General features: G+C 47.9%; 1 protein-coding gene across 10 annotated transcripts in view; it reads right to left on the minus strand.

Annotated features, from left to right (window-relative positions):
- The window catches only part of LOC139273137 (girdin-like), a 375,708-nt gene that overhangs the window by 192,833 nt on the left and 156,888 nt on the right, over window positions 1-25,987 (minus strand). For all 10 annotated transcript variants that reach the window (XM_070889592.1, XM_070889593.1, XM_070889591.1 and 7 more), the window contains one exon: window positions 20,685-20,825. In XM_070889592.1, coding sequence (XP_070745693.1) covers window positions 20,685-20,825 — 141 coding nt within the window. The remainder of the gene's footprint in view (window positions 1-20,684; window positions 20,826-25,987) is intronic.

A 25,987-nucleotide genomic window follows, 5' to 3' on the forward strand; every position in this document is an offset into this window, starting at 1 on the left:
GGCATCAAAATGTGCAAAGGAAAATGATTAAGATAGTTCGGTCACCAATACCAGTAACTAGTGTTTACAAAACATTTAATACGGGGCACAATGGACATGATTTTTACAGCGCGACAGCTGCAGGGAAAATGCAGGGAACAGCACCAGCCCTAATACATGGCCTTCTTCACCTTACAAAGGCATTTGACACCATCAACCGCGAGGGTCTATGGAGCGTCCTCCTCCGTTTTGGATGCCCCCAAAAGTTCGTCACCATCCTCCACCTGTTCCACGACGACATGGCAGGCCGTGATCCTTATCAACGGATCCATTACAGACCAATCCACATCCGGACCCGGGTCAAACAGGGCTGTGTCATTGCCCCAACCCTCTTCTCCATCTTCCTCGCTGCCATGCTCCACCTCACAGTTAACAAACTCCCCGCTGGAGTGGAACTAAACTATAGAACCAGTGGGCACCTATTCAACCTTCGTCGACACCAGGCCAGGTCCAAGACCACCCCAACATCTGTCATCGAGCTACAGTACGCGGACGACACCTGCGTCTGCGCACAGAGGCTGAACTCCAAGTCATAGTCAATGTAGTTACTGAGGCGTACGAAAGCATGGGCCTTACGCTAAACCTCCATAAGACAAAGGTCCTCCACCAGCCTGTCCTCGCTGCACAGCGCTCTCCACCCCTCTCCCCACCGCGCTCTCCACCCCTCTCCCCACCGCCCCCCAGGCATCAAGATCCACAGCGCAGCCCTGGACCACATGGACCATCTCCCATACCTCAGGAACCTCTTAACAAGAGCAGACATTAACGACGAGATTCAACACCGTCTCCAGTGCGCCAGCGCAGCCTTCGGGCACCTGAGGAAAAGAGTGTTTGAAGACCAGGCCCTCAAATCCACCACCAAGCTCATGGTCTACAGGGCTGTAGTAATACCCGCCCTCCTGTATGGCTCAGAGACATGGACCATGTACAGTAGACACCTCAAGTCGCTGGAGAAATACCACCAACGATGTCTCCGCAAAATCCTACAAATCCCTGGGAGGACAGACGCACCAACGTTGGCGTCCTCGACCGGGCCAACATCCCCAGCATTGAAGCACTGACCACACTTGATCAGCTCCGCTGGGCAGGCCACATCGTTTGCCAGACACGAGGCTTCCAAAGCAAGCGCTCTACTCGGAGCTCCTTCATGGCAAGCAAGCCAAAGGTGGGCAGAGGAAACGTTACAAGGACACCCTCAAAGCCTCCCTGATAAAGTGCAACATTCCCACCGACATCTGGGAGTCCCTGGCCAAAGACCGCCTTAAGTGGAGGAAGTGCATTCGGGAGGGCGCTGAGCACCTCGAGTCTCAACACTGAGAGCATGCAGAAATCAAGCGCAGGCAGTGGAAAGAGCGTGCGGCAAACCAGTCCCACCCACCCTTTCCTTTAACGACTATCTGTCCCATCTGTGACAGGGGCTGTGGTTCTCAAATTGGACTGTTCAGCCACCAAAGGACTCATTTTTGGAGTGGAAGCAAGTCTTCCTCGATTCCGAGGGACTGCCTATGAATGAATATGATAGCAATAGACAATCTTTGACTTGCAGGGATTTGGATCATTCTTTAACAAATTTGTATATGCCTGCAGGAATAATTTGCTTCATACAATGAAGCTGTCCTTCCATGCACTAGTGGCATAATATTAGGGCTGGTAACTTTTCAGCAAGACCACAATGGAGATAATTGCTTTTTTTTTTTTAAAAACACAAATATGCTCAAGCTTTAGCTTTATTTATAAACAATTCAAGGAGCTAGCTTCTTGCCGCTTTTTCTCGTTTCATCTCCACCTGCAGGTCTGGTTTCCCAGCTCCTTGCTGGGTGGGACAGCGAATTGCCCACTCATTTGCACCCCACCTGATTTTCCTTTTCATACTTCAATGACAAGGAAAATCAGGTGGGATGTAAAACAGGCGGCCAACCCACAGCTGCCCGGAACAATTAAAATCAACCCCTCAATCATGTTTCTGAAATTACAATTAGAACTGCTGACTGAAATGGAGGTTAAACACCACCGCCAACCCCCCAAAAATACATGAATATTGTTACATTAGAAATACTGTACTCACCCTGTTAAAAAAGAGACAAGACAAATTGCAAAACCTTAGGCTGGTATTTTCTGGGGGTCAATGGGCGGGATAGGTGGGGGGTCAGGTGGGAAATTAGATTTTTTTTGACAGTGGATTGGGAACCTGTCATCCCGCCGCAATGCGACTTTCTCAATGGTTCGCCTGTGATCTCAAATCGGTCCCAACATGCAGAGGCGGGCTACCCAATTAAAGCAATTATTGGCTTGTTGAAATGAAAGTCCTTTAATAATGGTTTTAACCTTACCATTTAACTTTAACTGCTCGTGGACCACGTCTGTTAACCTGAGGCGGGAGTTGAATGTCCATTTAATCAGCTGATCAGTTGACAGCTTGAAATGTACTATAAAAGCTCCCATAAAAGGCCCGTCGTCGTTGGGGAGCAGCGGGAGTTCGTGGAGGCGGGGCAGCAGCGTCGGAGGCGTATAAAAGACCCAATGTCATCGGCGAGCAGAGGGAGTTCGTGGAAGCGGAGCGGCAGCGTCGGAGAGGCCGACAAAAGGTCCAACGTCGTCGGGGAGCAGCGGGAGTTCGTGGAGGCAGAGCAGCAGCGTCGGAGAGGCTAGCCAGCGCATGTGCAGCAGGGTGAGAAGACAAAAAAGTAGAAAGAAATCGAAGGGTGACGTCACAGCCAAGGGAGTAGTTTTTCTTTTTTTTTCTTTATCAGTAACTTTTAACTTAGATCATCATTGTTGTTGCCAAATTAAGGGTTAAGTCATGGCAGGAGAGCTTGGACACGTGTCATGCTCCCCTTGTGCTATTTGGGAAGTCAGAGACGCTTCCAGTGTCCCTGATGACTACATGTGCAGGAAGTGTATCTGGCTGCAGCACCTGACAGACCGCATTGCGGCACTGGAGTTGCAGGTTGATTTACTCTGGAGCATCCGCGATGCTGAGGATGTCGTGAATAGCACGTTTAGTGAGCTGGCCACACCGCAGGTAAAGGGTACACAGCCAGATAGGTGATGGGTGACCAACAGGAAGAGCAGTGGAAGGAAAATAGTGTAGGGGTCCTCTTCAGTCATCCCCCTGCAAAACAGATACACCGCTTTGGGTACTGTTGAGGGGGATGACTCATCAGGGGAGAGCAGCAGCAGCCGCCAAGTTCATGGCACCGTGAGTGGCTCTGCTACACAGGAGGGCAGGAAAAAGAGTGGGAGAGCTATAGTGGTAGGGGATTCTATTGAAAGGGGAATAGAAAGACGTTTCTGCGGCCACAATCGAGACTCCAGGATGGTATGTTGCCTCCCTGGTGCAAGGGTCAAGACATTTTGAAGGGGGAGGGTGAACAGCCAGTCGTCGTGGTGCAGATACGTACCAACGATATAGGTAAACAACAGGATGAGGTCCTACAAGACGAATTTAGAGAGCTAGGAACTAAATTAAAAAGTAGGACCTCAAAGATAGTAATCTCAGGATTGCTACCAGTGCGACATTCTCGTCAGAGTAGGAATCGCAGGATAGCTCAGATGAATACGTGGTTTGAGGAGTGGTGCAGAAGGGAGGGATTCAAATTCCTGGGACATTGAAACCGGTTGTGGGGGAGGTGGGACCAGTACAAACCAGACAGTCTGCACCTGGGTAGGACCGGAACTAATGTCCTAGGGGGAGTGTTTGCTAGTGCTGTTGGGGAGGGGTTAAACTAATATGGCAGGAGGATGGAAACCTATGCAGGGAGACAGAGGGAAGTAGAATGGGGGCGAAGCAAAAGATAGAAAGAAGAAAACTAAAAGTGGAGGGCAGAGAAACCCGAGGCAAAAAGCAAAAAGAGACACATTACAGCAAAATTCTAAAGGGTCAAAGGGTGTTAAAAAGACAAGCCTGAAGGCTCTGTGCCTCAATGCGAGGAGTATACGTAATAAGGTGGACGAATTAACTGTGCAGATAGTTGTTAAAGGGTATGATGTAATTGACATCATAGAGACATGGCTCCGGGGTGACCAAGGCTGGGAACTCAACATCCAAGGGTATTCAACATTCAGGCAGGATAGACAGAAAGGAAAAGGAGGTGGGGTGGTGTTGCTGGTTAAAGAGGAAATTAACACAATAGTAAGGAAGGACAATAATGCTTGGATGATGTGGAATCTATATGGGTGGAGCTGCGGAATACCAAAGGGCAGAAAACGCTAGTGGGAGTTGTGTACTGACCACTAAACAGTAGTAGTGAGGTTTGGGACAGAATCAAACAAGAAATTAGGGATGCGTGCAATAAAGGTACAGCAGTTATCATGGGCGACTTTAATTTACATATTGATTGGGCTAACCAAACTGGTAGCAATGCGGTGGAGGAGGATTTCCTGGAGTGTATTAGGGATGGTTTTCTTGACCAATATGTCGAGGAACCAACTAGGGAGCTGGCCATCCTAGACTGGGTGATGTGTAATGAGAAAGGACTAATTAGCAATCTTGTTGTGCGAGGCCCCTTGGGGAAGAGTGACCATAACAGAGTAGAATTCTTTATTAAGATGGAGAGTGACACTGTTAATTCAGAAACTAGGGTCCTGAACTTAAGGAAAGGTAACTTCGATGGTTTGAGGCGTGGATAGGCCAGAATAGACTGGCAAATGATACTTAAAGGGTCGACGGTGGATCGGCAATGGCAAACATTTAAAGATCACATGAACTTCAGCAATTGTATTTCCCTATCTGGAGTAAAAATAAAATGGGGAAGGTGGCTCAACCGTGGCTAACAAGGGAAATTAAGGATAGTGTTAAATCCAAGGAAGAGGCATATAAATCGGCCAGAAAAAGCAGCAAACCTGAGGACTGGGAGAAATTTAGAATTCAGTAGAGGAGGACAAAGTGTTTAATTAAGAGGGGGAAAATAGAGTACGAGAAAAAGCTTGCCGGGAACATAAAAACTGACTGCAAAAGCTTCTACAGATATGTGAAGAGAAAAAGATTAGTGAAGACAAACGTAGGTCCCTTGCAGTCAGATTCAGGTGAATTTATAATGGGGAACAAAGAAATGGCAGACCAATTGAACAAATACTTTGGTTCTGTCTTCACGAAGGAAGACACAAATAACCTTCCGGAAGTACTCGGGGACCGAGGTTCTAGTGAGAAGGAGGAACCGAAGGGTATCCTTATTAGGCGGGAAATTGTGTTCGGGAAATTGATGGGATTGAAGGCCGATAAATCCCCGGGGCCTGATAGTCTACATCCCAGAGTACTTAAGGAAGTGGCCATAGAAATAGTGGATGCATTGGTGATCATTTTCCAACAGTCTATTAACTCTGGATCAGTTCCTATGGACTGGAGGGTAGCTAATGTAACCCCACTTTTTAAAAAGGGAGGGAGAGCGAAAGCGGTGGGGAAAATGTTGGAATCAATTATTAAGGATGAAATAGCAGCGCATTTGGAAAGCAGTGACAGGATCGGTCCAAGTCAGCATGGATTTATGAAGGGGAAATCATGCATGACAAATCTTTTGGAATTTTTTGAGGATCTAACTAGTAGAGTGGACAAGGGAGAACCAGTGGATATGGTGTATTTGGACTTTCAAAAGGCTTTTGACAAAGTCCCACACAAGAGATTGGTGTGCAAAATCAAAGCACATGATATTGGAGGTAATATACTGACGTGGATAGAGAACTGGCTGGCAGACAGGAAGCAGAGAGTCGGGATAAATGGGTCCTTTTCAGGATGGCAGGCAGTGACTAGTGGAATGCCGCAGGGCTCAGTGCTGGGACCCCAGCTCTTTACAATATACATCAATGATTTAGATGAAGGAATCGATTGTAATATCTCCAAGTTTGCAGATGATACTAAGCTGGGTGGTGGTGTGAGCTGTGAGGAGGACTCCAAGAGGCTGCAGGGTGACTTGGGCAGGTTAGATGAATGGGCAAACGCATGGCAGATGCAGTATAATGTGAATGAACACGATTCTGTGGAAATGTGGGGACTGTGGGAAGAGATTCAATTCCCCGTCTGAGCTGGAAGTTCATCGGCGCTGTCCCTCATCCACTCTGCTAAAAGAAACACCAGCAAGTTCACAAGTGATTGCAGGGTTTGGATTCTGCTGTTATTCACATCCTACTGAATCGTGCTCATTCTGTTAGTTGGCATTTGTTTCTGCTGATAACGCTTCAACTAGGCTGGAGTTTAATATTTTGATATTGCAAGTAACAGTGTTGATATTTGATGTCTCCAAGACAAGGAGACAAATTGATGTCCTGTTTCTGACTGCTCCATTTCTGATCGGGGCAGAGGAGCAGTGAGCGATCAGGGCCCAGGAGCATAGTGATTGGGGCCCAGGACAGGCAAGGGTTCAGGGCCCAGGAGAGCCAAGGGCCCAGGGGCAGCATGGGCCAAGCCACACTGCGATCTATGGATAGTAGGAGCATGCGTGCAACTAGGTCCGTGCAGCAGAGCTTGGTCTCCAGTCGTCTTGGTTAAACCTTGCCACTGGATCAAGACCTAGTTCTGTCAAGCCCGTGTGGTGGCTGGTATGCAACGGCCACCCCACATTAAAAGAATCCATGCACAGGCATCTTCCACCCTTTCATATGTAGTTCGGGACCGAGGTTGTCAGGTCCCTCATTGAAATAACTGAACTCATCTATTTTTGGTGTGGAAGCAGGTCATCCTCGATACGAGGCACTGCTTAATACCTAATACTAATGTGGATAAATGTGAGGTTATCCACTTTGGTGGCAAAAACACAAAGGCAGAATATTATCTGAATGGCGGCAGATTAGGAAAAGGGGAGGTGCAACGAGACCTGGGTGTCATGGTACATCAGTCATTGAAAGCTGACATGCAGGTACAGCAGGTGGTGAAGGCGGCAAATGGTATGTTGGCCTTCATAGCTAGGGGATTTGAGTATAGGAGCAGGGAAGTCTTACTGCAGTTGTATAGGGCCTTAGTGAGGCCTCAACTGGAATAGTGTGTTCAGTTTTGGTCTCCTAATCTGAGGAAGGACGTTCTTGCTATTGAGGGAGTGCAGCGATGGTTCACCAGACTGATTCCCGGGATGGCAGGACTGACATATGAGGAGAGACTGTATCGACTGGGCCTGTATTCACTGGAGTTTAGAAGGATGAGAGGGGATCTCATAGAAACATAAAATTCTGATGGGACTGGACAGGTTAGATGCAGGAAAAATTTTCCCGATGTTGGGGGAAGTCCAGAACCAGGGGACATAGGCTAAGGATAAGGGGAAAGCCATTTATGACTGAGATGAGGAGAAACTTCTTCACTCAGAGTTGTTAACCTGTGGAATTCCCTACCGCAGAGAGATGTTGATGCCAGTTCACTGGACATATTCAAGAGGGAGTTAGATAAGGCCCTTACGGCTAAAGGAATCAAGGGGTATGGAGAGAAAGCAGGAAAGGGGTACTGAGGTGAATGATCAGCCATGATCTTACTGAATAGTGGTGCAGGCTCGAAGGGCCGAATGGCCTACTCCTGCACCTATTTTCTATGTTTCTATGTTTACCTCACAGATATTCACTTACCAGCACAGAAGCTGTTACTTACTCCATTAGGAACACATATTGAGCTTTATGCAGGTTGCAAGTGTTTGGAGCAAACTCTCCATCCAGTGCCACCTCATTGGAGCAACCTCTCATCATTGACAGATTGCTTCTGTAATCTCAACTTCACCTACCATCTATTCCAGCAGCATGGATACCATTTGTACTTGGTCCTCAGAATCTAACCACGATCAGCCCCAATAACACCATCACCAGGCACAACAGCAGCACCAACACCACCAAACTTCTCCACAATCAACTGATGCTGCACAGGACAGAGGTCATCAGCACCCAAGCACATTGCTGCCCTCACTATGGCCAGATTGACTTCACTTGACGCTGTACACCTTGGCTGCCAAATGATGTGCCAGGTTGGCACTACCTCACACCAACAGCATAAAGTATCCCTACAATGTCCCAGCCATTCTTTTCACAATCATTACCATTGTGGGGAGTACCGTTATGTCTCATCATTCACTGAAACTCACTCAGCCACTTCCAAAGGTGCACACAAATCTGTTCAAGAATGCAATGTGTTAAAAATCAAGGTTTCACTGTTTGCCAGGACATTAACAGAAACTTTACATGAACATTGGATAAAATACGCAAGAGGCTACCCATGTGTGTTGTTAGTTGGTATGATTGCACTAGGATGAGGGTGAGTGTGAGGGGTGGCTAGTGAGATCGGGATGTGATAATGGCCCTGAATTTTCAATCGGAGGCTTCCCGCGGTGAAATGCCTCCGATTCGCAAATAAGATGCCCGCGTACCTGGTGGCACGGGAGGTACGGAGATTCACGGTCCTGGGCCTCTCGAGGTACCCACGTATCTCAGCAGGCGGTTCGCAAGCGCCCCTGGGATCATGTGGGCCGGCCCAAGCAATAAAAGATGATCCCCACTCATGCTTATGGGGAATCCGTATATACAGAAACCCCATAAGCATAAATGGGAATACCCCCAAAATACATCTACACTTCAAACAAATTTAAAAAATTACATATTTAAGATTAATTAAAATGGCATTTCATTAAATATTTAAAACAAAAATATGCTTTTTTGAAAAAAAATGTACATGTTTTAAAGGGGCTAAAAATAAACTTACGTAAGAACATAAGTAATAGGAGCAGCAGTAGTCCATATGGCCCCTCGAGCCTGCTCTACCATTTAATAAGATCATAGCTGATCTGATCATGGGCTCAGCTCCACTTCCCTGCACATTCCCCATAACCCCTTATCATTTAAGAAACTGTCTATTTCTGTCTTAAATTTATTCAATGTCCCAGCTTCCACAGCTCTCTGAGACAGCAAATTCAACAGATTAAAAACCCTCAGAAGAAATTTCTCCTCATCTCTGTTTTAAATGGCTGGCCCCTTATTCTAAGATCATGCCCTCTGGTTCTAGTCTCCCCCATCAGTGGAAACATCAGTGCATCCACCTTGTCAAGCCCCCTCATAATCTTACACGTTTCGCTAAGATCACCTCTCATTCTTCTGAATTCCAATGAGTAGAGGCCCAGCCTACTCAACATTTCCTCATAAGTAAACCCCCTCATCCCCGGAATCAACCTAGTGAACCTTCTCTGAACTGTCTCCAAAGCAAGTATATCCTTTCGTAAATATGAAACCAAAACTGCATGCAGTATTCCAGGTGTGACCTCACCAATGCCTTATATAGCTGTAGCAAGACTTCCCTGCTTTTATACTCCAACCCCTTTGCAATAAAGGCCAAGATACCAGTGGCCTTCCTGATCACTTCCTGTACCTGCATACTATCCCTTTTGCATTTCATGCACAAGTAACCCCCCCCCAGGTCCCGCTGTACTGCGGCATTTATTGTATAGGTACAAACTCTTACACTGGTAGAATTTCAGACATTTGCTGGGCAGAAGTTGCAGAATAGACCAACTCTCTGCCCGCGAATGCCCTTTCCCGGGGATGAGTTGGATTTGACAAATCTCAAGTTCCGGGTTTTCGCGCATGCGCTCCGTGCACAAAATCCTAGAACTTGCGCAAACCTTACGCACCCATTGGGGGCGCAAATTACAGCCTAATGTAGATAGAGAGGGATGGTTGATGGTGCAAGGAAGTTGACGTGAGTAAGGATGTGCAGGAGTAGGGTAGGGAAGGCAGAGTGACTGGGATGTAATGAGAGGCACAGCAGGATGAAGGTGATTGTGGCTTTGTACTCACATTTCCTGATGTAATGTGAGCATTGAAAGATTTGTGCCACTGCACCCAGGTTCTCCTGGCGACATCCCTGCTTGTGCCTTCCTCTGCAATTTACAACCAGGCTATCTTGGTCTCCTGGGGAGGTCTCTTCTGCCCATGTGAAGGGAAGAGGACCTCTCTGCGCGCTGCGGCTCCCTCCATAAGAATGTGGAGGGAGTCATGGGAGAACCTGGATGCGGTGCACCTCTGTGCAGTGATTGTCAGTGTTTGCAGCACTTCAATGCTGTAGAACACTGACAGCACTATCAAAAATAAGGTGGCCATGGCCCTTTTAAGGAAACTGGCGTTAGACTTGTTTGTGATGTCACCAGACCCTCTCCATCTATTTGGGTCAGGAAATGCACTGGGCAGGCTTATCAGGCCCCATTGAGGCAAATTCATTTTAGCCAGCAGCAGAGCCACGACCTCCCACCATCTTCGAGGTGAGCAAAATGTCAACCTTTAAGTTATTTTAAAAAGGTAGTATTAAACGGCAACCATGTGTTTAAAAATAGCGAGAAAAGCGAATAAAATACAGGTTGAGCGTCCGAAATCCAGAGTTCCAAAATCCAGAACGTTCCAGAATCCGGACCGATCCGTGGCGGGGTCGTCCGAAAACCGGAAAATGTTCCAAAATCTGGACTCCCCCAGCCACCCCCCCCCCCCCCCGCCTCAGCGACCCGACTTCACCCCAGCCCTCGGTGGCCCTACCTTGCCCCAGCCCTCGGCGGCCCGAGCTCACTCTGGCCCGATCTTGCCCCGGCCCTCGGCGGCCCGACCTCACCCCGGCACTTGGCGGCCCGACCTCGCCCCGGCCCAACTTCGCACGCCCTCGCCCCGGCCCTCAGTGGCCCGTCCTTACTTCGCACGCCCTCGCCCCGGCCCCGGCTCCCCCCTCTCACCTCAGCGGGCTGACCTCGCCCCCTTACCTCGGCTGCCCGGCCCCACCTACCTCAGTCCAGGCAAAGACATTCCAAAATCTGGAAATACCCGGAATCCGGAATGGCGTCGGTCCCAAAGATTCCGGATGCTCAACCTGTACCATCAACTAAACTGGAAATATCAGTTTCTTGCATGATAAGCTTCTTTGCAGGATTCTGTTAATTTCAAAGCACAGCTTTACTCACTTCAAATATTCACTGAAATGTTGCTGCGATACCCTCATTTTTTTTTTTACATCAGATATTCTGAAGTAGGAACCCACAGGGACACAGATAGTTAAATGAACAATTCACAGCAATGTTCTTGACTGCTGAAAATCAGCTGTCCAATGGCTAGAGCACATTTTAGCTTAAAGCAAATACTGAAATAATTTTTGTTGTATTGACAGGATTCTACTTCTCAGGAAGAGTCTTTTTACTTAGAATATACAGCACAGATACAGACCATTCAGCCTAACCAATCTATGCCTGTGCTTATGCTCCACTTGAGCCACTTTTCTTTCATTTCTCAACTAATTCTATCAGCATAACCCTCTATTTCCCTTGTCCCTCATATGCTTATCTAGCCTCCCCTTAAATGCGTCGAAACTATTCGCCTCAACTACTCCCTGTGGTAGCGCGTTCCACGTTCTCACCATTCTCTGGATAAAGACTTTTCTTTTGAATTCCTTTTTTGATTTCTCGGTGACTATCTTATATTGATGGCCTTTAGTTTTGCTTTTTTCCACAAGTGAAAACAATCTCTCTCTCTGTCTACTCTATTAAAATCTTTCATACTTTTAAAAGGTTATCCCTCAGCCTTCTCTTTTCAAGAGAAAAGACACCCAGCCTGTTCATCTTTTCCTGATGGGTATAACCTCACATTTCTGGTTTCATCCTTGTAAATCTTTTTGCACCCTTTCCAGTGTCTCTCTATTCTCTCTCTAATATGGCAACCAGAACTGTACACAGAACGCTAAATGTGGTCTAACCAGGGTTCGCTACAAATTTAGCATAACTTCTCTACTTTTCAATTCTATCTCTCTAGAAACAAAGAAAATAGGTGCAGGAGCAGGCCATTCGGCCCTTTGAACCTGCACCACCATTCAATATGATCATGGCTGATCATGCAACTTCAGTACTCCACTCCTGCCTTCTCTCCATACCCCCGATCCCTTTAGCCGTAAGGGCCACATCTAACTCCGTTTTGAATCTATCCAACGAACTGAACTCAACAACTTTCTGTGGTAGAGAATTCCATAGGTTCACAATTCTCTGAGTGAAGAAGTTTCTCCTCATCTCGGTCCTAGATGGCTTACCCCTTATCCTCAGGTGATCCCTGGTTCTGGACTTCCCCAACATCGGGAACATTCTTCCTGCATCTAAGCGGTCCAATCCCATCAGAATTTTATATGCTTCTATGAGATCCCCTCTCATTCTTCTAAATTCCAGTGAATATAAGCCTAGTCGATCCAGTCTTTCTTGATATGTCAGTCCTGCCATCCCAGGAATCATTCTGGTGAACCTTCGCTGCACTCCCTCAATAGCAAGAATGTCCTTCCTCAGATTAGGAGACCAAAACTGCACACAATATTCAAGGTGTAGCCTCACCAAGGCCCTGTACAACTGCAGTAAGATCTCCCTGCTCCTATATTCAAATCCTCTTGCTATGAAGGCCAACATGCCATTTGCTTTCTTTACTGCCTGCTTTACCTGCATGCCTACTTTCAATGACTGATGTACCATGACACCCAGGTCTTGTTGCACCTCCCCTTTTACTAATCTATCACCATTCAGATAATAATCTGCCTTCCTGTTTTTGCTACCAAAGTAGATAACCTCACACTTATCCACATTATACTACATCTGCAATGCATTTGCCCATTCACCTAACCTGTCCAAGTCGCCCTGCAGCCTCTTGGCATCCTCCTCACAACGCACACTGCCATGGTGCTAAAGCTTGGTTTGTTTATTTTAAAATGGACTTATTAATCTACGTCATTACTTTAAATGATTTGAGTATTTGTACTCCCAGATCCCTTTGCGCCTCTACCCCATTTAGGTTCATATTTTCCAAGTAATATGTGACCTTATTTTTCTTACCAAACTTTTCTGTTTGGAAATTCATTTGCCAATTATATGCACATTCTACAAGTTTAATAATGTCTGTGTAATTTGTTGCAGTCCTCCTCAGTATTGACTATTTCCCCCACTTTCCACCTTCTGTCACTCTTTTACCCCTACTCTCTGCTTCTGTCTAGTAGCCGGATAGCTATCCATTCCGCTACTTGTCCACTGACATGCTCTGACCTTATTCATTAGTCTATTAAGTGGCACCTTATCGAAGGCCTTTTGGAACTCGAGATAAATTACATCTATTGCATTATCCTTATCTACTCTCCATTATCTCTTCAAAGAATTCAATGAGGTTGGTCAAGCAAGACTTTCCCTTTTGAAATCCATGTTGACTATTCATTAGGATCGGGGCTTTATCCTCAGCGTTTGTTTAGTCTATTTAATACTTCTCTTTTTATTTTAAATGCGGTCATAGCATTTCTAATCTATTTATGTCCACCTGATCGGACTCCCTGGTAAATACTGAAGCAAAGTAATGAGTCTATATTTCTGCCATTTGGTTATCGTTGCCTGGTAATTTTATCCTGTCCATCCCTTAGTGGCCCTATTCTCATCTCGACTTTAGATTTTTAATTTATGTGCCCGTAGAATATTATACTACAGGTACGACCTCCCAAATCCGGAAACCTCAGGACCGAGGCCGTTCCGAAATCCGGAAATACCCAAAATCTGGACCATATTTCCAACATCCCGAATCTGGAAACGCCTGGGCCGAGGTTCGGGTATTTCCAGATTTCAGAGATGGGATTAATGGCTGTGGGGATACAAAATCGGGATTCCACACAATACAGGCCAAACTACTGAGATAATTTCTAGAAGTTAAGGAGAAAGGTATTTTGAATTTTTTTCCTTTAGTGTAAGATATAAGAGAGTAAGAGACGACAATAGTATAACCCAGAACTCGGCATCTCCTTTGCTGATTTACAGACAGGATTCGCTCGCAGCGAGTTTCTGTGGAGTAAAGCCACGCGGGTGAGAAGTGGATGCGACAATTTATTTCCGATAGCAAGGACAGGACATGTATGAAAACACCTTTGCACGGTTTCATACCTGACCCAGTCCCAGAAATTCAGAATGCAGGTAAGTGTTTTTAACGAGCCAGCCTTTTTAAAGGCCAGGGTTTGCAGCTAGACCCTAAGGGGGGAAGGAGTTGGATTGAAGGATAGCTGGCATGAGATGAGGAAACATATAAATTGGCCAGAAAAAGCAGCAAACCTGAGGACTGGGAGAAATTTAGAATTCAGCAGAGGAGGAAAAAGGGTTTAATTCGGAGGGGGAAAATAGAGTATGAGAGGAAGCTTGCTGGGAATATAAAAACTGACTGCAAAAGCTTCTATAGATATGTGAAGAGAAAAAGATTAGTGAAGACAAACATAGGTCCCTTGCAGTCAGATTCAGATGAATTTATAACAAGGAACAAAGAAATGGCAGTTCAGTTGAACAAATACTTTGGTTCTGTCATCACGAAGGAAGACACAAATAACCTTCTGGCAATACTAGGGGACCGAGGGTCGAGAGAGGAGGAACTGAAGGAAATCCTTATTAGGCGGGTAATTGTGGTAGGGAAATTGATGGGATTGAAGGCCGATAAATCCCCGGGGCCTGATTAAGTACTCTGGGATGTAGACAAAGAAGTGGCCCTAGAAATAGTGGATGCATTGGTGATCATTTTCGACTCTGGATCAGTTCCTATGGACTGGAGGATAGCTAAGTAACACCACTTTTTTAAAAAAAAAAGGAGGGAGTGAAAACGGGGAACTATAAACCGGTTAGCCTGACATCAGTAGTGGGGAAACTGTTGGAATCAATTATTAAAGGTGAAATAGCAGCGCATTTGGAAAGCAGTGACAGGATCGGTCCAAGTCAGCATGGATTTATGAAAGGGAAATCATGCTTGACAAATCTTCCAGAATTTTTTGAGGATGTAACTGGTAGAGTGGACAAGGGAGAACCCCAGTGGATGTGGTGTATTTGGACTTTCAAAAGGCTTTTGACAAGGTCCCACACAAGAGATTGGTGTGCAAAATTAAAGCACATGGTATTGGGGGTAATGTACTGACGTGGATAGAGATTTGGTTGCCAGACAGGAAGCAGAGAGTCGAGATCAACAGGTCCTTTTCAGAACGGCAGGCAGTGACTAGTGGGGTGCCGCAGGGCTCAGTGCTCGGACCCCAGCTATTTACAAAATACATCAATGATTTAGATGAAGGAATTGAGCGTAATATCTCCAAGTTTACAGATGAGACTAAACTGGGTGGCAGTGTGAGCTGTGTGGAGGATGCTAAGAGGCTGCAGGGTGACTTGGACAGGTTAGGTGAGTGGGCAAATGTATGGCAGATGCAATGTAATGTGGATAAATGTGAGGTTATCCACTTTGGTGGCAAGAACACGAAGGCAGATTATTATGTGAATGGTGGCAGATTAGGAAAAGGGGAGGTGCAATGAGACCTGGGTGTCATGGTATATCAGTCGTTGAAAGTTAGCATTAAGGTACAGCAGGCGGTGAAGGTGGCAAATGGTATGTTGGCCTTCATAGCTAGGGGATCTGAGTATAGGAGCAGGGAGATCTTACTGCAGTTGTACAGAGCCTTGGTGAGGTCTCACCTAGAATATTGTGTTTAGTTTTGGTCTCCTAATCTGAGAAAGGGAGTGCAGCAAAGGTTCACTAGACTAATTCCCGGGATGGCAGGACTGACATATGAAGAGAGACTGGATCGACTGGACCTGTATTCACTGAAGTTTAAAAGGATGAGAGGGGATCTCATAAACACATAAAATTCTGACGGGACTGGATAGGTTAGATGCAGGAAGAATGTTCCCGATGCTGGGGAAGTCCAGAACTAGGGGACACAGTCTAAGGATAAGGGGTAAGCCATTTAGGACTGAGATGAGGAGAAACTTCTGCACTCAGAATTGTTAACCTGTGGAATTCTCTAACGCAGAGAGTTGTTGATGCTAGTTCATTGGATATATTCAAGAGGGAGTTAGATATGGCCCTTATGGCTAAAGGGATCAAGGGGTATGGAGAGAAAGCAGGAAAGGGGTACTGAGGTGAATGATCAGCCATAATCTTATTGAATGGTGGTGCAGGCTCGAAAGGCTGAATGGCCTACTCTGCACCTATTTTCTATGTTTCTAAGCAGGGCGAATAGGTTCACAGATATGGAGCTCGAGACCTCATGCAAGGTATGGATGTTAGACAGCGAGTGATGGTTCCAGACGTGGGGAGACCAAGCAGACAAATCATAAATAATACGTGGAATGAGATAGCACAGAGGAAGCCAGTACAGTGCAGGAAGATATTCCATGACATCATCTGGCTTATGGAAGTGAGCACCTCGTCCATCAATTGCTGACCTTGCATCTGCGAGACCCTCCTTCAACATGCTCTTATTTCCCATACTCACTGTTTAGTCACTTAAACAGCATTTAATTGTTCACGCCGCTATACATATGTGTGTTCTTGCAATGGAGGTTGCCTTTCATCTCACACTTTCAGCTGCATGTCATGGACAAACACTTGTGCAGTCATTTCTAATGAGTCATCACAGTCGTACTCACCAACCATGCTTTCTTTTTCAAGCTAAACTGGCACATGATAGAGCCGAGCTAAGGATGACCGGGGGTGGCGACGCAGACACACAGGTGCTCACACCTTTAGAGTAGAGGGCTCAGGTGTTGGTCGGCGGCCATGTTGCATTCCCTGTAGCCGACAGTAGTGCTGACACTGATGTGGGTAAGTGAAGGCCCTCTCTGAACATACTCACTTCTTCAATGCGCCAGCGCCTATTGTTCCTTTCCTTCATAGAAGTCTGCTAGTTGCCTTCATCCCCCACCTCCCCCTCACTGCTACCCTTTTCCCATTTGTGTTTGAAGATGACCCCCGTGGGCAGCGGAACTGGCAACGCCGTTGTGGGCAGCGTTAGTAAGTGAGGCCGTCGTTGAACGTGCTCGCTACTTGAATGCGCCAACGCCTACTGTGCTTTTCTGTCCAAAAGTGTGCTAATTGCAGGCTCCATGCATCAATCTCCCACCTCCCCCTCACGTCAGCCCTTCTCCCATTTATGCTTGCAGATGAAACACCGAGTGGCAGCACAGCACAAACAGGCACACCACATGAGACCAGCTACAAGCTTGAAGCACAGGCCTGTGGACAGAAGCCCTCCAATCTCAACAAGCACTGATGATGAGAGATTGAGGCCTCAAGCGATGAAGAGACCATTGTCAGCACTCCCCGGCTCATCCAGACAACTGATGAGGAAGAGGAGGACGACAACAGAGATGGCACAAGCACGTCACTGCTTCCACCCACACGCGCCAGCTCAGATACTGGTGGAAGTGCACGGTCTGATGTAGTTGACGTGGTAGGTATGGCGGCACTGGGGACTAGCGGGCTGCAACATGGTGACGGGGCTAGGTAACCTCAGGTACCACCTCTCCGGGGAGCATGTCCACACTGGAGTTCAGCTGATGAGGACTCAGATGATGCCATCGACAGCGGCCATACATTCCCAAACGTTGGGGGCACTGACAACGGTGTCAGAGAGGCTGTCAGATGTGGTCAGAAGTGTGGAGGAGTCCACCTCCCACATTGTCGACAGCTCTGCACGCACCATGGAGCCTATCATTGCCAGTGTGCAGGTGATGGTGGACTCCCAGAGTGAGTGCGGCATCACGGATCCACCCATGATGCCGCAACCTGCAGGTGATGTGGCAGCTGCCATTTCGGCACAGGCGCGAGCGAATGATTGCGTCGGTGCTGAATGGAGAGGATGGCCATGTCCCTGGAAGCTCAGAATGCTCTTATGATCTCTGAGCAACAGGCCACAGAGCATCGTAGTGTTGCCATGGAGCGTCAAACTGCTGCCATCTTTGGTGGATTTGAGACTCTTGCTGCTCTCATGCAGTCTCAGCTCGATGCCACCAGACACCTCAACGTTGCATTCACGGCGGCCTTCCGGTCTTGTGCCACCACACTGACCTGACCTCCCTCAGCTTGGTGGTGATGTTAAGGTGCTGTGCCCGGAGAGTGACGAAGGCTCCTCAGACCAGGATCCTGATGTGCTCCCTTAGGATCGCACCATTCCTGGCCCCAGACCTGTCACTCTGCCAGTGCCTCCACGCATGGTTCCACCCGAGCCAAGCCAGACTGCACTCTCCCAGGAGGGTACTGGCCAGGCTGCACCTGGCCCTTCCAGGCTCAAAGATGTTCGAGGGCATCCTAGAAGGACATCTGTAGCTCCCACATAACAACCACAGCATCCTTCCCAGACCCATGATGCAGCCATAGGGGAGACACTTAGGCATTGTGTGAGGGTAGGCACACAATAAGGACACGCACAGGGGTGAGAGATGATTATTAGTGTTAGTTGATGATGAGTGTTAGTTGATGGGAGTCTATTTGTTTATGTTGTGTTGTTGCACTGAATTGAATATTTTGATAAATCTTTATTTTTGGCACTTAGATCTGAGCAATTGTGCGTGAAGGCACTTATTGTGATGGCCATTGAAAATTGGAGCTGAAGGGTCGTGTGTGGATGGGATTATCTGAAGAGAGCAGCTATACCTCCTTTGCAGGGTTGCGCTGGGGACAACGCCTCCTAGCTCGGTGGTGATGGGGATCCTCCTCCTCAGCAGTTGGTACTGCTGGCTCGACCTCCAGCGGCTGTCCCCTCATGATAGCCAGGTTATGCAGCATGCAGCAGACCATGACGAATATGTTGAGGAGACTACTGCAAGGCGCCACCAGACCAGTCCAGGCAACGGAACTTTTGCCTAAGGATTCCTATGCAGTGCTCAATGATGCACCTGGTGCCACAATGAGCGTCATTGTCGGCATGCTCTGGCGCTGTCCTGGGGTTCCGCAGTGGAGTGAGCAGCCAAGTGGACAGGGGATATCCCTTGTCCCCAAGCAGCCAACCACAATCCTGATTTGGGCCTGTGAAGAGGGCGGGCACACTGGTCTGGCGCAGAATGAAGGAATCATGACTGTTTCCTGGGTACCTCGCATCAATTGCCATGATCCGACACTGGTGGTCACATACGAGTTGCACATTCAGTGAGTGGAAGAACCCCTTGTGGTTCACAAAGATCTCGGGGTGATGTCCTCAACCCTCAGCCCAACATTGTGCAGTCTATCACACCCTGCACCCTCGGGAAGTCTGCATTTCATACAAATCCGGCCTGCCGCTCCACCCGTTTGTCCCTGGTCATGGGGAAGGAGATATACTGCACCCTTCTCCTGTAGAGTGCATCGATGACCTGCCGGATGCACCGATGTGCAGAGAATTTCGAGATGTTGCCAATGTCTGCAGTGGCAGACTGGAAATACGTTATGGTATAAAAATTCAACCTGATAGTGTCCTTGGTCTCTATGGTCAAGGTGGTCCTCAGCATTGTGTGAGGCTGGAGATCTTTGGCAGGACAGTGCAGAGCTCCCAGAGTACGTCTTTCCTAAATCTTAGTCTTCGCAGGCATTGCTCATCACTGAGCTGGAGGAAGGAGAACTGAAGTCTGTAGACCCTTTGAGGGTAGGGCCTCCTTCCCCCAACTCTGCGTTGGCCACCTCTCCAGGCAGCTGGATGATGCCCATCTCCCTGATCCTCCCGATTGTCGGGCGCCTTGGGAGGCAGTTTCTGGCAAGGCTCCTGGCCCATTAATTGGTGGTGGTGGTGGTGGTGGGTGGGGGGGGTCAGCATATCTCACCCTGATGCCATCTCCCTCCTGACCACCCTCTCTAGCTGCAGGTCTGCGCACAGCTGCGGACCCTTCTCTGTTGGGCAGCCATGGCTGCTGCTCCCTTGCTCGCTGCCTCTCTAGACGTTGTTGACGGCGATGCCTTCTCCTGCATCTGCCCAGATGTACCAGGTGTTCCTTTGCCAACACTGATCCCATTCTTTTTCAGGCTGCACCCTACCAAGCAGGCCTCTGGAGCACAGAATGAGGCCTTCAAGCCTCCACTGAAGACTGAGAGCTGAAAGTCCTCAGAACTCTCACAAAACCTATGAACACCACTCAGTAGTTTCAATGCAGGCAAAAAACAGATTCAAACTTCTCTCCAAAAATCGCCCCGATCGCAGAAATAGTCCATTCACCTCGTCCAGCGTTCCACGGCAAAGTGGACTGACACAAAAACCTGGCGGGGTCACTGCCGAATAAAATACTCCCCTATTCTTCCTGACTATGCGTGGCATGGCTGCGTAACAGCTGCGCGCACCCGTATGATGTCACCGCGGCCCGAATCCCTTTACCGCGGCTTCACCCCGCCGATTCCGGCGGAAGTGCGCACCACTGGAATCCCCAAGCCCTGCCCGAGCTGAATATGCTTCGGGGGGGAAAATACACCGGAACGTAGCAGCCAATCGATTTTTCCGATCGGCCGCCGAAAACCCGCGTTAACAGTTCCTCCACGGATGCTGTATTTCGGCCCCACCCATTTAATATGGGTCCAGAAAACCTGCCACAAAACTGCACCAAGGAGGCCATTGTGCTTTACGTGTATAGTAGGTCTAAGGTTTACCAGCCCGAGTTTCTAACCACTCGACACATGCCCATAACTACATACCAATCAATGCTACCAGCGAGACATATTGGAAATTCAACCTTTAAATGTGCAACATACCAAGTACCAAGAATCAATTCTTTTTCCACAGATTTAGTTGATTTGCAGTATGTATTTAGCTAGTTGAGAACTACAGTGCCGAATTGCTGCTTCATTAATGAATGGTGTGTTTTATTACTGATGAACAATTATATAAAAAAATGAATTGTTGAAAAGTAAATAATAACTTGATCAATTGTGAATAGTAATCGCCTTTGTACCTCACATTGTTCGTCTCTCTCATCCACAAGCCTTTTCAGGTGAATTGCCATTTTTCTGAAGAAGGAATTAAAGTCTTCACGGGATACATCAGCTAATTCCATCCACTGCATATCAACGACATTCTCCTGATTGTGAGTCACCTTCAGAACATAAACATTGGATTGTGATTTTCTCAGTGATCCAGTTATATACAACAGCATTTTGTGGACATCAGATTACAAACTAACCCCAGAACACACAGAAAAGACAATCATCCTGCTCTTTACAGCAATGTTTATTTGTGTATACTGTGACCCTTAAAGTTAGGAGTGAAATTCGATTAGGCCTAAAAATGGGCGCAGGGATCCCGATGCATGATCTGCCCACGCCAATTGAAAGGAGTTCAGGCAGAACATAAAATTCATGCTGTCTGCTACTATGCATGAATGTAGCGGACAGTCCAGCACTGAATATGGTGCTGACAGGCTGTGCGCTCAGCAGGGGGCCGAAGTTCACGATGTTACTTAAAGCTAGCCTGCACCACTTACAGGCAGTCTGTATTTCTTAAAGGTGAGCTGCTTCTGGTGATCAAAAATGTTAAAACTGCTTCAGCTGCAAAGCAAAATGGCTCAAAATGCCAGGGAAAGAACACCCAGTGTCTCAAACACAGCACTCAAAGCCCTTGTGCAGGGGGTGGACACTCAAAGAGAAGACCTCTACCCACGGGGGGCCAGGAGGCCCTCCACAAACAATGCGAGAGCGATGTGGGACCAGATCGCAGAGACGGTCACTGCCAGCAGTGTCTCGCCCCAGGACGTTGCTGCAATCCTCAGTGCTGAAGAATTTAAATTTAATTAATTAAATAAATCTGCAATATAAAAGCTAGTATCAGTAATGGTGACCATGAAATCTACCGGTTTGTCAGAAACACCCACCTGGTTCACTAATGTTCTTGAGGGAAGGGAATCCGTCATCATTACCTGGTCTGTCCCACATGTGACTTCAGACCCACAGCAATGTGATTAACTCTTAACTCACTTCTGAAAAGGCTTTGCAAGCCACTCAGTTGTACTAAACTGCTACGACAAAGTCACTGTGGAAGCACCGTCACCAAACGGACTGTAGCGGCTCAAGGCGGCAGCTCACCAGCAACTTCTCACAGGTAATTAGGGATTGACAGGTTTGCCAGCGACGCCCACATCCCGTGGATGAAAAAAAAATGTAATGGGACGAGTGGCCACGGTCAGTAAATGCATCGTCAAAAGTAGCCCCCTACCACTAGCTTCACACACTGCTCAATGCATAAACCCCTCCATCACTCACCGACCAACAATCTGTACCAAACACAAGGTATACCTCACAATCTCCTAGTTTCACCTCACCCTCAAACACTTACCACTGCTACAAACCTCACACCCACAATTTACAACTTAAACAGTTATTAAATCAGGACAGTCACATCACCCAAACACATTACACCTCACTCACAGACAAACTTTCCTTTCTCTTGCAGGAAAAGGTGGCGCATATCCGCCACCAGCAGAACTTAACTGGTAGAGGACAGGATTGTCTGCATCCCCTCACACCCTTAGAGGAGATAGTGCTGGCCATTCTTGGTTGGAGCATGGCTGAGCCTGTCGCCAGCGGCAGGGCTGAAAGAATAAAAGATGCCAGTATCCTTATACATTATCCTCCTTCTCACATCCGCCTTATCCCACAATCTCTTCCCATTTCCAATTTGTACATGGTTGTAAGCATAGAATCATAGAAATGCACTGCACAGAAGTAGACCATTCGGCCCACTGTGTCTGTGCTGGCCGAAAGTGAGCTATCCAGCCTAATCCCACTTTCCAGCTCTTGGTCTATAGGCTTGTAGGTTACAGCACTTCAAGCGCATATCTAAGCACTTTTTAAATGTGATAAGGGTTTTTGCCTCTACCATCCTTTCAGGCATCGAGTTCCAGACCCCCACCACACTACGTGAAAAATGTTCTCAACGCCCCTCTTCTAATCCTTCTACCAATTACTTTAAATCTATGCCTCCGGTTATTAATCTCTCTGCAAAAGGAAATAGGTACTTTCTGTTGTGTATCTGTAAAGCATTCACTCCCATGTTCCGCCACCAGGGAGCACACCCCCTGAAGTCCCAAGGGATCCCAGCATCCCTTGGGAGCACTGTATATAAGCCAGCCCTTAAGGTCTGTTCCTCACTCTGGAGTGTCTTAATAAAGGCTGAGGTCACTGTTACTTTAACCTCCCGGTGTGCAGTCTCATCTGTGTTAGGAACACAATAACTGGCGACGAGAATACGAATCCAATGCAAAGATGCGGCAAACTGTGGGCATCCTGGAGAAGTTCTCGGAGGGTGAGGACTGGGAAGCCTATGTCGAACGGCTAGACCAGTACTTTGTAGCCAATGAGCTGGACGGAGAAGGAAGCGCTGCAAAAAGGAGAGCGGTCCTCCTTACGGTCTGCGGGGCACCGACCTACAGCCTCAAGAAGAATCTTTTGCCTCCGGTGAAATCCATAGATAAGTTGTATGAGAATCTGTGTACACTGGTTCGGGAGCATCTTAACCAGAGGGAGAGCGGGCTGATGTCGAGGTATCGGTTCTACACGTGCCAGCGATCTGAAGGTCAGGAAGTGGCGAGCTACGTCGCCGAGCTAAGGCGACTTGCAGGACAATGTGAGTTTGATGGCTACCTGGAGCAAATGCTCAGAGACTTTTTTGTACTGGGCATTGGCCACAAGACCATCCTACGAAAACTTTTGACTGTAGAGACACCGACCCTCAGTAAGGCCATTGCGATAGCACAGGCATTTACATCCACAGTGGTAACACCAAACAAATCGCTCAGCACACAAGTGCTAGCAATGTTCATAAATTAACTGGAACTGTGTTTGCGAGCAGAAATGTACAGGGCAGAAACCACGAGTCTGCAACTGCCAGCAGGCCTCTGGTGACCCAGATGACTCGGAGTCCCCAACAAAGGATGAATGCCAGGCAATTCACACCTTGACGACGTTGTGGAGGCTTCCATTCAGCCTATTCATGCCGCTTCAAAGGGTATGGTTGCAAGAGTTGTGGAACAATGGGGCACCTCCAATGAGCTTGCAAACGAGCTGCAAGCTCTGCAAAACCTGCTAACCACCACGTGGCATAGGAAGATCGGTCCATGGTGGAGCAAAGCAATTTCAAGCCTAGAGAGAGGAGGCAGATGCTGAAGTACACGGGGTGCACATATTTTCGACGAAATGTCCACCTATAATGCTAAATGTAAAATTGAATGGCTTACCTGTAAGCCATGGAACTGGACACTGGCGCTAGCCAATCCATCATGAGTAAAAAGATGTTTGAGAGACTGTGGTGCAACATCGCACTCAGACCAGCCCTGAGCCCCATCCACACGAAACTGAGAACGTACACCAAAGAGCTTATCAATGTCCTGGGCAGCGCCATGGTCAAGGTCACCTACGAGGGCATGGTGCACGAACTGCCGCTCTGGATTGTCCCAGGCGATGGCCCCACACTGCTTGGAAAGAGCTGGCTGGGCAAAATCCGCTGGAATTGGGATTACATCCGAGCGCTATCACATGTCGATGAGGCCTCATGTACCCAGGTTCTTAACAAACTTCCTTCCCTTTTTGAGCCAGGCATTAGAAACTGTTCCGGGGTGAAGGTGCGGATCCACTTGGTCCCAGAGCCACGACCCATCCACCACAAGGCACGAGTGGTACCTGACATGAGGGAGAGGGTGGAAATCGAGCTGGACAGGCTGCAACGCGAGGGCATCATCTCCCCAGTGGAATTCAGCGAGTGGGCCAGCCCGATTGTTCTAGTACTCAAAAGTGATGGCACGGTCAGGATTTGCGGCGATTATAAAGTAACTATTAATCGTTTCTCGCTACAGGACCAATACCCGCTACCTAAGGCAGACGACCTATTTGCGATGCTGGCAGGAGGCAAGACGTTCGCCAAGCTCGATCTGAATTCGGCCTACATGACGCAGGAGCTGGAGGAAGTCTTCGAAGGGCCTCACCTGCATCAACACGCACAAGGGACTGTTCATCTACAACAGATGCCTGTTTGGAATTCAGTCGGCTGCAGCGATCTTCCAGAGAAACATGGAGAGCCTACTCAAGTCGGTACCACGCACGGCGGTTTTTCAGGACGACATATTGGTCACGGTCGGGACACCGTCGAGCACCTACAAAACCTGGAGGAGGTCCTCCAGCGACTGGATCACGTAGGGCTGCGGCTGAAGAGGTCAAAATGCGTCTTCATGGCAACAGAAGTGGAATTTTTGGGTAGAAAGATCGCGGCGGATGGCATTTGGCCCACAGATGCCAAGACAGAGGCCATCAGGAATGCGCCCAGGCCACAGAACGTCACGGAGCTGCTGTCTTTCCTGGGAGTCAACTGTTTTGGTAACTTCCTACCGGGGTTAAGCATCCTCTTAGAGCCCCTACATGTGTTATTGCGTAAAAGTGAGAACTGGGTATGGGGAAAAAAACCAAGTAATTGCTTTTGAGAAAGCCAGAAACATTTTATGCTCCAACAAGCTGCTTGTATTGTATAACCCGTGTAAAAGACTTGTGCTAGCATGTGATGCGTCGTCGTACGGAGTCGGGTGTGTATTACAACAAGCTAACGCTGCGGGGAAGTTGCAACCTGTCGCCTATGCCTCCAGGATCTTGTCTAAGGCCGAGAGGGCCTACAGCATGATTGAGAAAGAGGCATTAGCGTGTGTGTTCGGGGTAAAGAAAATGCATCAGTACCTGTTTGGTCTCAAATATGAGCTGGAAACCAATCACAAGCCCCTCATATCCCTGTTCGCTGAAAACAAGGGGATAAACAGTAATCCCTCAGTCCGCATACAAAGGTGGGCACTCGCGCTATCAGCGTATAACTATACCATCCGCCACAGGCCAGGCACCAAGAACTGTGCGGATGCTCTCAGTCGGCTACCATTGCCCACCATGGGGGTGGAAATGGCGCAGCCTGAAAACTTGTTGATGGTGGCGCAGCCCGCAGACTTGTTGATGGTCATGGAAGCGTTTGAAAATGATAAATCACCTGTCACGGCCCGCCAGATTAGGACTTGGACCAGCCAAGATCCTCTGCTGTCACCAGTAAAAAAACTGTACTGCATGGGAACTGGGCCAGCATCCCCGTTGAAATGCAAGAGCTAATCAAGCCGTTCCAGTGGCGAAAGGACAAGCTGTCCATTCAGGCTGACTGCCTGTTGTGGGATAACCGCATAGTGCTACCCAAAAAGGGCAGGGAGACGTTCATCTTGGATCTGCACAGCACACACCCGGG

The sequence above is a fragment of the Pristiophorus japonicus genome, chromosome 9, assembly GCF_044704955.1.
Source record: "Pristiophorus japonicus isolate sPriJap1 chromosome 9, sPriJap1.hap1, whole genome shotgun sequence".
Classification (NCBI taxonomy): domain Eukaryota; kingdom Metazoa; phylum Chordata; class Chondrichthyes; family Pristiophoridae; genus Pristiophorus; species Pristiophorus japonicus.